Raw genomic sequence first — 13,879 nt, 5'->3', positions numbered from 1 at the left:
TTAGATGCTTAATTACATGCTCATTAACATTAGTTACTGAAAGTCACACAAAACAACACATTCCTTCATTTTCTTCCTTGGAATGTAATACTGACTACCTTGAAATCATGCCATACGAATTTGACAAATCTGCCAACAGTGCGTCATAATTTGCGCATGAAGGGGATATACATCGCATCTGAATAATTGATGTCGCAGGTAAGATGCACGTCTACCACGCGCATCACGTGCATGCACTCACAGAAGAAGTTGACACAGCCCCGAGCGTCGCGTGCGATCGCTCTGGCTTCGTTCTAAGGCGACGTCCATTTGCCAAGTATCGCTTCGCACGATTCTCCAGCCGCGACTCCTCTCAGGTGCTACGGCACACATGGCGCGGATGTCACCTCCGGCGTCCCCAGCAAGGTTCTTCTCCGAGAACGAAGAAAAACGAAAAAACGCCTGGGATCCCACCTCGGCTGCCCTCACGCCGGGCAGCGGCTCGCTCAACGTCGGCACCGACGTGGACCGCGAAGAGGCGCAACAGGGCACCAACGTCATCGGCGACGGCGAGTTCCAGAGGCTCGTCTTCGGTTTCACCATCGTCGCGCAGATGGTGCTGCTATGGCCACAGCACGTATTGGCTCTGATCACGGACCCCGTGGACCACTGGTGCAAGCCGCCACCCGATTACGCCGGTATGTCGGCCAACCAATGGAAGAAACGTCGGTGTACCCGCCGACGAAGCGGGCCGCTTCAGCCAGTGCCGAGCGTACGTGCGACCCGGCGCCGCCCCTAACGACACGGAGACTGCGCTGTGCGACTCCTGGGACTACGACCCGGCCGAGGCGCACAGGAGCGCCCGCAGCTACTGGGACCTCGTGTGCCAGCGCAGCTGGCTTCTGCCCCTGGGCAAAGGTGTCTTCATGAGCGGCGCGCTCATAGTGGTCCCGTTCATGGGCTATCTGGCCGACACCGAGGGTCCGCAAGCCGGTCATCCTCATCTCGTCGTTCGTTCTCATGATGAGCGCCATAGCGAGCTGCTTCGCCGAGGCCTATCCCATCTACCTGGTGCTGATATTCGTGAACTCGGCCTGCGCCAGCACCGTCCACATCGTCACCGTGATCCTCCTGTTCGAGGTGTCTCCGGTACAATACCGCACCTTCTACACGGGTCTCGGCAGCTCCCTGGGCGTCGTGTTCGTCGAGTTGCTGTTCATCGTCGTCACCGCCGTCCGCATCGGCTGGTTCCCGCTCCAACTGCTCGTCATGGCACCCACCCTGCTGCTCCTCTCGGCCACGTTCACCGTGTACGAGTCACCCATGTGGCTCCTGACTATGTCCAGACTGAAGGAGGCCGAGGAAGTCATCTACATCGCCGCCAAGGCGAACGGCGTGTCCCGCATCAGCACGAAGCAGGCCCTCGACCGGATCAAGTTCGAGATGAACAAGGCGATCGTTCCTTACGCGCCGGTGGCGCCCAACGCATTGCTGCTGCCCGGATCGCTGCGCGGCAGGGCGGCCGCAGTGTTCGTAATCACGTTCATCGTCATGCTGGCCTACTACTCCCTCACCTGGAGCCATAGACTGGGCGGAGGCAGCAACCTGGTGGTGCGCGTCATCTACGTGGTGGCCCTTGTGCCCACCTACATGGCCATGTACGCTGCCCTCAACACCCTGGGTCGCCTGCAGCTCATGCTTCTGCTCTTCGCGCTTCTGGGCGGATTTTCGGGACTCTACGGCATCGCCACGTACGCCGAGCCGGGCGAGGTCGCCTACGCACTCGCCATAGCGGCCAAGTTGGTGGCGAGCGCCGCAATCCCCACCAACTACCTGTACATGGCCGAGCTGTTCCCGTCGTCGGTGCGCAGCGCCGTCATGTGCGGTGCGTACACGTGCGGCCGCGTCGGCGCTGTGTTCGCTTCCGGGCTCGCCCACCTGCAGGACATCGGCCGCGAGGACTTAGGCTTCGCGCTCCTGGCGACAGTGGTCTTCGGAGGCCTTGTGGCGTTACTCAGCTTGCCCGAGACGACCGTCGGCGGCGCCGCTGACGTGACCGTCGCCAGCATGGACGGCAATCGGAGGGACCTCCTGGACGTCATGCAGAACACGTTGATGCCAACGCGCAAGAAGAGGAAAATGGGGCGCAGGCGTGGGAGCATCGAGCCGACAGCGGACACAGGAGTGGGGTAGCCCCTGCTGTCATCCCCGCGCTGAGGACGCTGCCGCTAGTCGGAGCAACTTGAACGCTACACCCATCGCGTGTATGTTTGAATGGGCTCGGGCACACGAAGGAGGTGAAGAGGGGGGGGGGATAAAAGGGGTCGCTTGTAATTTCGTTTCCTCGTCCGGTAAATTGAAAGATATTTTAGTTGTAACGTATATTGTGTATATAAAGAGCGCTCCTTCATGTTCGTCTTCGTTGTACCTCGCGTGTGCATATGAGCAGTGCTCGAAAGTACCTTAAATGCGTGTATATATTTGATAAACTCCAATTGTCACACGTCGCTGTGCAAAGCATCTCATTGCGAATTTAGAGTGGCCGTGTCTAGCTTTCCAGGAAGTGGACAAAATGTTTTTTATTGACAGATATAAACCTTCGCTCATTTGAAGGAACTGTGCCTTCCTTTTGGCTGTGGTATGTATATCTGTGCATGAGACCAAGTTCTTTGATAAATATCTGTAGTCAAGTGACTTCGGACTGAGGTGTGCGACAGCATGTAACGAGAGCGTGTTTGAAAGATACGCGTGTTTGAGCGCACGTGCGGTTCAGCTCGTGCCGCTTTGAACTTTGTTCGAGCCTCGAGTGGGCAAAGCCTTGGCATGCCAGGGTCTCTTAGCACACTCGCTTTTTTTTAAAGACGATAGTCTTTCTTGGGGAACTTAAACGCAGAAATTTTGGTCTGTCTTTTAAGGGAATTTTATTTTCCGAAAGTGTTCTACATTACAGAAGACTTATTCATTTCATACAATTATGTACTCAAGACATTCATAGTATACAACAATATACATGCATATGTACAATGAACACTGTTTGTACCTGCAAACAAAATTTCAAATTTGCACAATGACATCTACGTGCAGATGTACGTACGTTTCATAGAAAGGATAACGATTTTGCATAGAACATACTATTTGCAAGTATAAGTACAAACACTGGCCCACCTTCTCAGTAAGGAAGGAAAGGCATGGACACCTTATTCTTTCTAACAATAATAAATCGTGTTGACCAGCGCTGGAGGAAAGCTTCTTCCCCCAAGATGACTAGTTCTTCGTTCAGATGTGTTAACATCAAGGCCCTTAAGCGATGCAGCAGAGGAAACATGGCCCTCTGCGGGCGTCCCCGCAGGTGTGCCAATCCCCTCCGCTTCCATAGCACAAAAGCACCAACACACATCAATAGTTCAACAAAAATGGTTCTATGGCGCGATTGCCATTGCATACTAACATGAAATATGCTGGTCACCAAGCGCCAGAAAGTGCGTGCCACAGGACATTCGTGGAGAACATGATTTAGTGTTTCCGTCCGGCCACATTGCGGGCATGAGGCGGAGGGCGCCACACCCCACGCCGCAAGGCGGTCGGCCGTTGGTAACGCCTGCCATTCTCTTAGCCAGGTGAAGTCTCGGACTTCAGCTGGAAGGGACGTGGTTATCATGGACCTACGCCTTCTTCTGCGGCACTTCCTGCGCTGGTCATCGTCTAAGCTTTTCAGGGCAATGTATTCACAGATTTCTGTGGGAGTCATTTCATTCAATTCACAGTCTGGCAAGTTATCTTGCAATAGATGCAACGATTTCACAACGTACGTATAATACGCCGGTGGCTGCTCCGCCGCCGGTCCCGTCTCGTCTGCTAATCCAAAGAATCGTCGCGAAGTTCCCAGCAGATACTTTGTAAGCTCACGGCCACGGTAAGTCACATCTGAGATGAGTTCCCATGTGCTTCTCAGGGCTAACACGCGACACATAATCTCAAAGTCGGGAATGCTGAAACCCCCCATTTTTGTCGGCAGGCGAACCAGGGCTCTGGCAACGCTTTCTGCATTACCATCCCAAAAGAAGGAGCCACATGCAGTGGCTACCCTCTGCAAAACTCGTCGAGGTGGACGTGCAATTTTGGCTACATAGAAGAGGGACGCTGTTATGCTGGTCTTGATGAGGTATGCTCGTTCACTAAAGGGTAAGTGAAAAGACCTGGCAATCTCAATTCGCTTATCTACTTTGCGCTTAATTTCATTCCAGGTAGTACGGGCTACTTCACCCGAAGCAAGGAAGGTGACTCCCAGGACTTTTACTCCATCTACCCAGTGGACCCCATCGGGAAACTCTTCGGTGAACGTTCCGAAGCGCATTGCCTTACTTTTATCTGGATTGAGGCGCGCACCAGACAGGCGACTGTAGGTGTGGAAGAGTTGCAGAAATGCCCTGTAGCTGTCAATATTTCTAATAAAGAGTGAAACATCATCAGCATAAGCTGCCACTTTCACCTCTCCCTGACCCGGGAGAGGGAATCCTCGTATTAATTTGCATCTGTTGATCTGTTCCAGCAGTGGTTCTAGACAGAGTACAAAAAGAAGTGCGGAGAGGGGGCAACCTTGTCGTATACCTCGGCTCACGGCGATGGGCTCAGTTGTGTGACCATTGACTACAAGGCAAGCTTCCAGGTCGGTATAGAGTAGACGAAGAACTTCTACTAAGCGTGTTGGAAAACCAAAGCATTCCAACACTGCAAAAAGATAATTTCGCTCAACCCTGTCGAACGCTTTTTCCTGATCTAGGGAGACGAATACGCCAGACACTTGTGTTCTCGTAGCAAACGTGAACAAATCACGGGTCAAAGCAAGTGAAGAAAAAATCGTACGACCTGGAACACAGCATGTTTGTACATTGCTGATTATTTCAGGAAGAACAGTTGTTATACGATGCGCTAGAATAGCAGCTAATATTTTATAGTCAGAGTTCAATAAGGAAATGGGTCTCCATGCCTTTGGGTCAGACGGCTCACCACCGCTCTTTAGAAGGAGTATGACTCTGCTCTGTCGAAACGTTTCTGGTCTAATCCCATCAGCAAGAAGCATGTTAAGCATCGACAATAGGTGGTCATGTATTACACCAAAGAACGTCTTGTAAAAAATGAGTGGTAGCCCATCAGGGCCAGCTGCGGCAGAGGCGTTCATTTGCTGAAGCACAAGGCGTAGTTCTTCAAGTGTTACCGGACAGCATAAACTATCGCGGTACTCTTCTGGTATACAAGAGATTCCCGAACAGAACTCGCGGATAGCTATGCTGTGGTCCTCTGTGCTTGGGTCCTCTGCGGTGAACAAGTTCGAAAAATGAGCTTTAAAAAACGGTCATTATGTCTTCTGCTCGATCAGACTGTGCACCACTAGGCAGCTCAACGAACGGAACTTGTGCTCGTTCTTCTAGGGAGCCGTGGCGGACCCTCCGAAGGACAGCGGGATCTGTAATAGGCCTACCGTTGACATACGACTGCGCTGCAGTACGTGAGCTCAGGCGGAGCAAGAGTTCGTAACGCGCCTTCAACTGATTCAAATAATCTTGCATTGTGAACGTAAGCGTTTCGCCTCTTCGCACAATACGAGCTTTTCGAAGTGTGTCATTTATCTCATTCGTTAAGCGCGTTTTTCTCTCACGGCCTGCCTTAATTAGTTCAGCTCGCCAGCCGTCCTTCAAAGTATCCCAGTCACATGGTGCTGGTGAGCAATCACACACACGTTCCAGTGTAATGCGTAAGGACTGCTACACTCTCTGGATCATGTACAAGCGTTGTATCCATTTTCCATTGGTTCATAAGTGAGGCTGGCTGATGAAAACGCAACTTCACTGACACTGGGTAATGATCAGTGATGCGCGGTACATCTGGCGGAAAATTTAAAACTTCACAACTAATGACATGGGCGGCTAATACTTCGGGGAAGTAAAAGCGGTCCAGTCGGCTCATATTGGAACCTCGTTGCCACGTTGCAATAAACTCATCTCCATGCGTATCGACCCATGCGTCTCTGAGCTTGAAGTTGCGAATAAGCTGTTTCAGTGCACGGGCTCCGCTGTATGGCCTACCCTGTCTGCGTCCACTTACATCTCTGTATGGATCCTCGACACAGTTAAAATCCCCTACCAAAAAGGTGGGATAATTGTCGAACAGAAACGTATCAAGGGAATGAAAAAACTCGGCGGTATTCGACCGCTGAGCCGGAGCGTAGATTACGAGTGCTCTTACACGCCGGCCATGAAGATTGAAGTCCACAGCTAGTGTGCGACCATCAAAGCCAAAATGACAATGAGCTCCTCGTCGAAAAACTGGCGTAAGAAACACCACTCCGACTCCACACATAAAGGAATCTGTTAGAGAAAAAAAGGCCTCAACACCAAAACGGGAGCAAAAGGATTGAACGTCATATGGAGATCTGAAATTACTTTCTTGAAGAAAAAGAATGTCTGCACGCCGTGCTCTTGCAAAGTTTATAACTTCCCGCTGCTTGTCTAGGTTCCGAAAACCCCTAACATTTAAAGAGATAAAATGTACCGTAGCCATTGTTGGGTTAGCATAGGCGGATACTCAGGAACCAATGAAAAATAGGGGTGAAAAATGTCTGAGCCTTGATGTCTACGGGGGTGTATGCTCTGACTGCGCCAGAGCGTTAGAAAGTTTTTGTGGCTTACTCTCTAATACGCCTTCAGAATCCGTTGACGATGGGTGGACGCGCTTCACGGCCTGTCTCTCGACGTCCATGGCGCAGTCTCCGGAACTCGCTGCGGCGACAGGGCCCGTGATTTTGTGAAGAGGGTTCGAGAGGTTCATCCTACGGGTCTGGGCAGTGAGTCCGCCCGCTCGGGAGTTGATCTTCTCTAGGCCGGTGAAGGGGGCGTCAGTCCGTGTCGCTGCTCTTGTGCCACGTCCCATGGATGACCGTGGTGCATCAGCGCTACCTGTAGAACTCCCAGCGTCGGAGCTGGTGTCCTCGTGTCCCCCGCTGGGAAGTGCAGCCGTGGCCCCGGGTCTCGGAGAGCTGAGGTCCCCACATGTCTCCGACGATGTATCCTCTTCTGTCTCGCGCTGAGTCTGGTGTGCTGTTGACTTCGCCCCCGAATGGTGAGGAAGATCTGCGATGTCCCCCTGCGATTCGGCATCTGATGCCACGGCTTCATTGCTGGCCTCCTCCAAAGGTGCCTGTTCCCCGTGGGAGCCCATTGGTGTTGACAAGGAGTCTATGCCTTCCTGCTCTCCTGCCGCCGCCGCTGCGAAGGACCTCGGACGGACGCAGTCAACGGTGGCGTGGTTCCCCCCGCACCTACGGCAGGGCTCCGTACATCCATCCGTGGTGTGGCCAAAGACGCCGCACCGTGTGCACCTAGGGGTAGCGCAGTCTTTCCCGATGTGTCCAGCCAGGCGGCACCTTGAGCACACCTTTTTCACGCCCCGGTAATCGCACATTACCGTGTGGCCTTGGACGGACAGGAAATTCGGAATGGGCTTCTTCATCTCCACACGAGCCACTCGGATGCCTGTACCCACTCCCGGGCGTCCCTTGAAGGCTGGCTCATGGACTTGTTGTACGTTCCCGTAGGCCGAGAGCGCTGACGCAAGGGCTGCGTCTCCGACCCACAGTGGCACTCGGAAGACTGACACGTGGACAATTTCGGGACCAATGCTGACAAGGGGCACCGATTCGCCATTCAGTAGAATAGCGCCCCGGCTCTTCAGTTTCGTGGCTGCGTTCTCACTTGAGGCGGCAGCGCTAAACTTTACTCCTCCCATATGCTGGAGGGACTTGATACCGGCAGGTCCGGTCACTGCTTCAAGCGCGTCGATGACGTCATCAACAGTGCTGCCCTCAGGCGCATTGAGGATGAAACAGTGCGCCTTGGGCGGAGGTGCGGCAAAGGCCATCAGAAGCCAGGGCCGAGCCCTGGCACCCACGGCGAAACGCTGTGGAGCCCGGGCGGTCGATCTGGGCGAACTCCTAGACGGGGCCGGGGGGCTGTATCCAGGGGGTCCTCCACGAAGCCTGAAGTAACTGGTCGCAGAGGGGCAGAGTCACGGCCTCGGTGTCTTCCTGTCTTTCTGTTTGTCGGCACGTCCCTCGATTCAGCCACTCGGCCAAAGTTGAACCACTTGCCCAAGGGCCAGCCCTCTTGAACTGGTACGGCTGTTCATACTTGTGAACGTTGTCGATCAAAAAGTAAATATCATGCATATCTGAGGTGCAACATCACTAGGTAAGTATTAGATGGCGTGTTCCTTTAATAGAAAATGCATACATACGTAATTTTAAGGACCCTAGTTTCTTAAGCGGCGCTGAAAATTCATAAGAATGGAAGCTTGAGCGAGTTGGTATGCGTTCATCTTTGTTGAAACAGCGCTCACTAGACGACGACGAAGTAAAAGAAGGCACAGGACAGGCGCTGCCTGTCCTGTGCCTTCTTTTACTTCGTCGTCGTCTAGTGAGCGCTGTTTCAACAAAGCTGAAAATGCGACTGCGCTGAAATTTGCCTTCCTCCGTGCCCTTCGCACGAGCTCATTGTTGTGTTTCGGTTTCGGTTCTGTATTGCACTGTACGAATGCCATGGGTTGGTGTTGAAAAACTTTAGTTTTGAGAAGGCCAAGAAGGTGAAAAAAAATATTTAAAAAATGAAAAAGCAGCGTTGTGGGCGGCCTTCAGGCTGCCGGTTGTGGGCGCCGCTCTGGCGTTCCTGTTTTACCCAGGCGACGTGTAAATAAAAGAGTGTGTGGAGAGTACTCGTTGAGTGCGGACGTTTCTCTGCTTCAGCGCTTCGCGCCAAACCGCGTTTTCGGGCTGGCTGGCGTCCCCGCCGGTCGCGTTGGTCACCGCCGGTCTTCGCCTGCTGCTGCGCCGGGACTACCAGCACGCAACACAGCACTCATGTTTCCCGACGTATTGCCAGATGGCGTCCATATCTCACACAGCGCCTCTTCTATCGTCTTTACACGACATTTGCAGCGAAGCACGCAGATACGCGGCCAATTTTGTTGTTGTATTTTGTCGCGTGCTGTCGTCACAAACTCTCCTTCTCTCTTCCATTCTTTCACATCCCCTTTCCCTTCCCACGTGCAGGGTAGCAAACCGGAGACTGCTTCTGGTTAACCTCCCTGTCTTTCCTTTGTCCCTCTTTTCTCTTTCTCTCTCGCTTTTTTTTAATATATACGGTTGCAATTATGTGGCATTTTGTATGCAGTTATGTAACATATATCGTGCTGTACTGATGCGGGTCCTGTCCGCAAGCGCGTCGAGCGCTAATGGTTTTTAACGATTTACATTTTTTTACTCGTCTTCACTCTGCGTGCAACGCTAGTTTATAGTGATGTGTTCGTATATAACTGGGCCGCTGATCAAAACGCCGTGCGCTTGCCTGGTTGCCCGAGCGAGACGAGCAGAACATAGTTTCTCAGAAAGAGGAACATATCCATCCAGGGCGTGGATGAAAGCCTGATAGTGCATGCCTGGGCGAAAAAGATTTCCGAAGGCAGGTTTCCCTGTAGCCCAGGTATGAGCCACATAAATGGGACACACTATCCCAGTATCTACAACTGTTCCACTAAAAATCAAGTGTACGCGGGCCACAGAAACGCACGTGCCAAAGAGAGTGGCCAAACCCCCACTACTCACCACCGGTCAACTACAGTGTGGCGGAACGGAGAATGCGGCAAAAATACGCACGCTGCTCGAATAGCTCGTCGCAATACACTGTGGTGTAGTAAATTATGACGTAAATTCAATACGGACGCGTAATTCGAAGAATGTGGTTTCGGATCCCACCGACAGAACGGTGAGCCTTGGTCCACTTTAATTCATTTCAACTTACGTCATAATGACTACACTGCCGTTAAAGACAACGATTAATATCCCTCATGCTTTCCTTGGTCGGCTGCTTTCGCAAAGCGGTGCCCAGTGACATAAAGCATCGCTGAAAAGCAAACCTGCGGGAATGCCATACTCGGCACAAGGCTTCTCGTACATGGGTGTAAATGGCAGATATTTTTGCCCGGGGAAATAAAAATAAATAAAAAGGCACGCATTAGGCAAGAAGTTATACAAAGAGTACAATTCGACAGCTCGGAGTTATCGCATAGTGTACTTGAGGTGGCGCCTACTTTAGTTCAATAGTATCAACACTTAAGCCTTATCGTTATCTGGCGCTCGGCTTCTGGGTTATATGCCACTGAGGTCAGGCGTCAAGAAGAGCTTATATTGCGTGCACACTCTAGGCTATACGCCAGACCGCTCAGAACGCAGTGTTTGTGAGAGATTTTGCTGGAGGCTTGCATCTGCGAAAGCATTGCCTGCGTATCATACGTGCATACGCGCACAATTCGCACATGCACATGCACATACGCCCATTCATACCCACTGGAACAGCTGTAAAAGCCGGGGAAAAAAAAAGATGTATTTGAAACGAGAGCGCAAGATAACGAACCAAAGGCTCGTTTTCCAGTCCATATTAGTTAACATAGGTTAACAATATATCTGGGGTTTTATGCGCGCCAGAACCACGACATGATCACGAGGCACTCCGTAGTGAAGGGCTCCGGGAACTTCGACCATCTGGTGTCGGCCGAAACCGAACACAAGACCTTCGTGTCAGCATCTCGTTAGCATGTGTTTGAAGGTCCTAATTAATTCACGCGCACAGGTGATTCATCGAGGGGACGCACAAAACTGCGCATTGAGGAACCACTTATACGCCCTCCAACTCACGTCGCAGTTTCTTAAATAACAGTTCACAGTTGTAATACCGCGGTAATGCCTCGTTTCTAAAGGTTAACGCTTCATTCGATCGTTCCAAGCAGTAGTGCCTCAAGACGTCGTTTCGTCTTTTCTGGTTTTTATGTAGTGCCTCTGACGGCTATGCCGTGCATTTTACCGTCAGGAGTTTCATTGTGTGAATAGTTTGATCAGTCTGTCTGAAAGACAAGGAACGACAAGTACTCTCTGAGCTTGCGAACAGAAAGCCACTTGTTGGCTATGAGAGAAACTTGACATGATATATCATGCTTAGTGCGCTTTAAAAAATGCAGTTGACTGCCGCACTTGTAGCGATCTGTTAAGTAGCCGGAATGCAGACCTTTAGCAACGATCACCCTTCGTTCGCCTCACAGTTAAGGTTTCCAGAGGCTAACAATATGTTGTGTTTGCGCTGATTACTTCCAACATAAGCAAATAATTAGCATAACTGTCATGCTTGCATCTGCTTAACTTAAAAAAAAAATCTGCCAGAACTAGAATTTTCGGTCTTAATAATCCCTCTGTGACGCAGTATTCACTGAATATACAGGAAAAGACAGATTAGCTCCGATTATTTCGCTCTAATTGAAATTATTTACGTGGGCATGCGCCAAACCAATAGCAAAACCGGAAAAAAATAATGCGCTAGAGAGGCAATGCTGGAATCATAATACGCCATTCCTTGATACGCTCGTGACCCAGCGACCGAATCGCAAGTGCTTCCTTTACGGCAAATTTAGCACCGGCTGTCATCTCCATTAGCAGCTTTTGAAAACCATATTCTCAGGCTACCATACGTCGGCTACCTACCGATCGGCAGCGAGGGAATGAGGGTACGTAATCTTTAAAAAAACGATATATTAATAATGACACCGCATAGTGATAGGCTGTGCGATATATTTCAGAGCTGGGTGTATGTTTTCACGGGCGTCTGAACTGATCAAGAACGGCTTAAAGCGTACTCAGGACTGCACTTGCGGTTCGTTCATTCACGCATAGATAGGCGCGCCAACACGCAACTGTTAATTGCTGACGAGCAACATTATTACAACTTTCGACAGCATTGCTTATTGCATCGAGAAAAGACATCGTCCTGGAGTGAGATTCCGGTTCCAAGGTCGGCCATAGAGTAAACGATATCACGATTTTCATTAGTTCATTTAATTCGTATTCAGTTCGCTTTATCAGGTTATACCATCTAAATTATATTATCTTTCCTTTCTTGGTATTCCCGTTTGCTTTTGTTGAGTAGACAATGTTTATTGTGCTTGAACGAATTTACGTTGGCATGGGTGCACGGTAAAAAAAGGTAGACATGCAGGCAGCAAGACAAAACACACGCCGTCTGTTTAAATGAAAGAGTGGAAAGACGGCCCAATAAGTAGGGAGGCGCATGAAACAATGTGCACATGACGCGCATGTCGAAATCTATTATATGTAAAGCAGAAAGGTACTAATTTGCTGTAAATATGCGCGTTATACCGGGCATAAATGGCGGCAGCATCGTGCCAACGTAAACTGCCACGAAACCATAGATCTCACTCATATGCTCTGGCGTTGCTCCGCGTTACGCAGCGACAAGGAAAACACTGAAGAGCGGTGGGACGCAGCTCTGCGCAGTCCGACATTAGAGGGACAATTATGGGCAGTCGAACGGGCCCGCGAAGCGGCCGAAAGGCTAGGTCTTTCGGTCCCAACTTTAAACCTCCTTGGTCCCAACGTGGGAGCGGCCCGCTTCGGGCTAGGAAACTAGCACGACCCATTGGACCTCAATAAAGTTCTTTCATCCATCCATCCATCCACGGCCAGAGCAACCTGAGTGGGTTAATCGGTGCATACCATTGTGTAAAATTCGATGTAAAGCAGAACAACTGGACAAGCTCGCGTTTTCATTAAAGGAAATCTATTTCCTTGCGCTTCATTTATTATACCCCCAAGTTAGCTCGTACAGAGGGAAGGGCAAAGGTAGATAAAGAGGCAAGAATAACACATGCTTCCTTATAGATACCAAACACGAATAAAAAGAAACTGATCAAATATAAGAGAACACCTAATAAACGTAGCAGTCAATAATTAGTGAAAAGTAAGAAGTAAATTGTCTCGAAAGTGTTAGATGAGTAGGTGATACCGCACACGGCTAGAACATATGGCAACTATAGTATGCAAACGACAAGGGTACCAAAGAAAATCACGGCGAGCAAGACGATACCATAAAAAATGTATCACGTAACTTGTGTTGCATAATACGTACCAAACAAAATACAAGTGATAACCTAGAAAATATTTCATATAAACAGTTCTTATATACAACAATCTGTGAACCACCATACTGTTTATGGGATGGAACTTTTGAAGCGTGGTTTTAAAGTTATCGGTGCTAGTTAAACTTGTAAGTGATGCGGGTAAACTATTGCAATCTTTGCTCGTGCGGCGAGAAAAATGAATGTGAAAGCCAGCGATGGTTGCAAAGCGCAAATGTTTATTTTTTGTTAGTGGTCAATGAGAGATGCAATGCATGCTTGCGGCTAAACACAGATAGAACGCTAGTATGAGTTGTGGTGGTTGATACTGAAGAAAAGATAAAAGTGGAGATAGTTTTCTGTGGGTTGACGGTAGCGGAAGCTTTAGGAGAGTTTTCATGTTAATAACACTCGCAGTTTTTTGGTAGCTGTTTAGGATGAAACGGGCCGAGATATTACACTGCCTCCAGGGACAGTTTATGAGACTCGACGTCCAGGGCCTCGTACTGATGATACGTGTTCAAGATAAGCGGATGTAATGATCGAATGATGAGACGCGCAGTTTAACTTGTAGAAATTGTTTCGCGTTCCTGCATTTCCACTGTAAACGGGGAAATATGAAGGTTTGAAGTGATGAGACATCACCAAGCAAAGAATGCCGCTGGAGCCAATGTTTCGAGAATTGGACATATTTTCGTTGCTGCCTTGACGAAGAAAAATGTCCACTTCGAAACGTTGCTACCAAAATATTTTCTTGTTTAACAATGTCTCATCACTAACTTTTATAATTACCACACGTCTTCCAGATCCAACCAATTTAACGTGATAATCAGAGATTCGTCAAATTTTGTATGAGCGAGAAAATACCACTAAAATTTTCAAGCGCCTGCCA

At 49.9% G+C, this 13,879-nt stretch overlaps 1 protein-coding gene across 1 annotated transcript; it reads left to right on the top strand.

The window, feature by feature from the left end:
• Window positions 1–370: 370 nt before the first annotated feature.
• Window positions 371–2,172, top strand: LOC119391748 (solute carrier family 22 member 6). The gene is made up of 3 exons (XM_037659400.1): window positions 371–677; window positions 727–960; window positions 1,016–2,172. Exons 1-3 carry the CDS (start codon window positions 371–373, stop codon window positions 2,170–2,172), a joined length of 1,698 nt encoding a protein of 565 aa, XP_037515328.1.
• Window positions 2,173–13,879: the final 11,707 nt, after the last annotated feature.

This window comes from Rhipicephalus sanguineus, chromosome 4 (genome assembly GCF_013339695.2).
Source record: "Rhipicephalus sanguineus isolate Rsan-2018 chromosome 4, BIME_Rsan_1.4, whole genome shotgun sequence".
Lineage (NCBI taxonomy): Eukaryota > Metazoa > Arthropoda > Arachnida > Ixodida > Ixodidae > Rhipicephalus > Rhipicephalus sanguineus.
This window is presented reverse-complemented; position numbering and strand designations above follow the sequence as displayed.

What these genes read in the sequence shown, in the direction of transcription:
- LOC119391748 (XM_037659400.1), top strand. Translation starts at nt 371, where the DNA reads ATGGCGCGGATGTCACCTCCGGCGTCCCCAGCAAGGTTCTTCTCCGAG. An exon ending in GCCGCCACCCGATTACGCCG is followed by an intron (nt 678 to 726) that starts GTATGTCGGCCA and finishes CCGCCGACGAAG; the next exon opens with CGGGCCGCTTCAGCCAGTGC. An exon ending in CTATCTGGCCGACACCGAGG is followed by an intron (nt 961 to 1,015) that starts GTCCGCAAGCCG and finishes TGAGCGCCATAG; the next exon opens with CGAGCTGCTTCGCCGAGGCC.